The sequence below is a fragment of the Nematolebias whitei genome, chromosome 16 (assembly GCF_014905685.2).
Source record: "Nematolebias whitei isolate Nwh7 chromosome 16, NemWhi1, whole genome shotgun sequence".
Classification (NCBI taxonomy): domain Eukaryota; kingdom Metazoa; phylum Chordata; class Actinopteri; order Cyprinodontiformes; family Rivulidae; genus Nematolebias; species Nematolebias whitei.
The window spans coordinates 1,058,317-1,059,873 of NC_056513.1; the positions used below are offsets into that span (position 1 = coordinate 1,058,317).

Below are 1,557 nucleotides of genomic sequence, written 5' to 3' on the forward strand. Positions count from 1 at the left end.
ATGTTGGATTGTGCACCTGGATTATGTTGGATTGTGCACCTGGATTACGTTGGCTTGTGCACCTGGATTATGTTGGATTGTGCACCTGGATTATGGAGCCTGGACTTTGTTGGTTCCTGAACAATGATTGCAGTTTCTCCTCCGCTCCAGCAGGGGGCAGTAATGACGCTTGAACTTCCACAACCTCCGAAAATAACTCGGAAGCGAAACTCTTTGACGTGAGGATCACGTGCCGTGTCCCAGAGTCCAGTTGTCCCAGTGGTCCCAGTGGTCCTCGAGCTTCACCGTCATGGCCTCCTTGTGTCAGCTCGTGAGCAGAGGCTTCTGCTCGTCGGCCGCTCGGAACACCGTCATCAAACATGTCACGGTCATCGGGGCGGGGCTGATGGGCGCGGGCATCACTCAGGTAACGTCACCGAGAGCACTCGTGCACGAGCAGCAGCGTGTGCACACACGCACGAGCAGCAGCTTCACTCAGCTGTGAGGAGCTGGTTGTTGGACTTTTATCGTTTAACTCCATAAATAAATGATCGATTGATTGAGTATCGATGGTCAACTATAGATTCACAATAAAATCATTTGCACGTGCAAGAAAACCGTTACAGCTGTGGGGCTTGTTCCAGTTGTTGAGGTTGGGGGTTCAATTCCACCTAAATGCAGTCACGTGATGAAGTGTCAGGTTTTAAGAGATCAGCTGTTTGAAGTTCAAGCTTTTTCTTCTGATCTACAAGATTTCAAGTTTTCAAATCATCCGGTGTGTGTGACACACACGCACGCGCGCACACACGCACACACACGGGACACAGAGGACTTCAGTGTCTTGCTCAGGGACACCTCAGCATGCGACTGCTGGTGGAATCGAACCCTCAACTCTTGCATTGGAGGACGGCGGCTGTAACCACTGAGCCACAGCTGTTTGTGCACGCCGTCTTCTCAACGTGCACGGTCACCCAGCAGCCTCCTCTTGAACTGTATTTTGCAGGTGGCAGCTTGCACAGGCCACACGGTGTCCCTGGTGGACGTGTCCGAAGACGTCCTGAAGAAGTCCGTCCAAGGCATGGAAGGAAGCCTCCGAAGAGTGGCCAAAAAGAAGTTTGCTGACAAACATGAGGTGAGGCTGCTTCCACAGTAACCGTGACGACGTGGACGGCTCACTTCAGAACCAGCTCTGTTTCAGGCAGCTGAGGAATTCATCCAGAAGGTCCTGCAGAACGTCTCCGTTTCAACGGACGTCGCCTCGGCTGTTGCTGCTTCACATCTGGTGTTGGAGGCCATCGTTGAAAATCTGAAAGTCAAACGGGATCTTTTTGCACGTCTTGACAAGCTGGCCCCCGAGTGAGTCCTGCTTCTCTTTCATCCCTTTATTTTCCTACAGTTATTATTTTCCTATACTTATTATTTTCCTATGGTTATTATTTTCCTATAGTTATTATTTTCCTATAGTTATTATTTTCCTATGGTTATTATTTTCCTATGGTTATTATTTTCCTATAGTTATTATTTTCCTATGGTTATTATTTTCCTATAGTTATTATTTTCCTATAGTTATTATTTTCC

General features: G+C 48.2%; 1 protein-coding gene across 1 annotated transcript in view; it reads left to right on the forward strand.

Moving 5' to 3' along the window:
- Window positions 1-217: 217 nt before the first annotated feature.
- The window catches only part of hadh (hydroxyacyl-CoA dehydrogenase), a 7,179-nt gene continuing 5,839 nt past the window's right edge, over window positions 218-1,557 (forward strand). Inside the window, exons 1-3 of the mRNA XM_037690032.1 lie at window positions 218-406; window positions 983-1,111; window positions 1,178-1,335. Coding sequence (XP_037545960.1) covers window positions 290-406; window positions 983-1,111; window positions 1,178-1,335 — 404 coding nt within the window. The 5' untranslated portion in view covers window positions 218-289. The remainder of the gene's footprint in view (window positions 407-982; window positions 1,112-1,177; window positions 1,336-1,557) is intronic.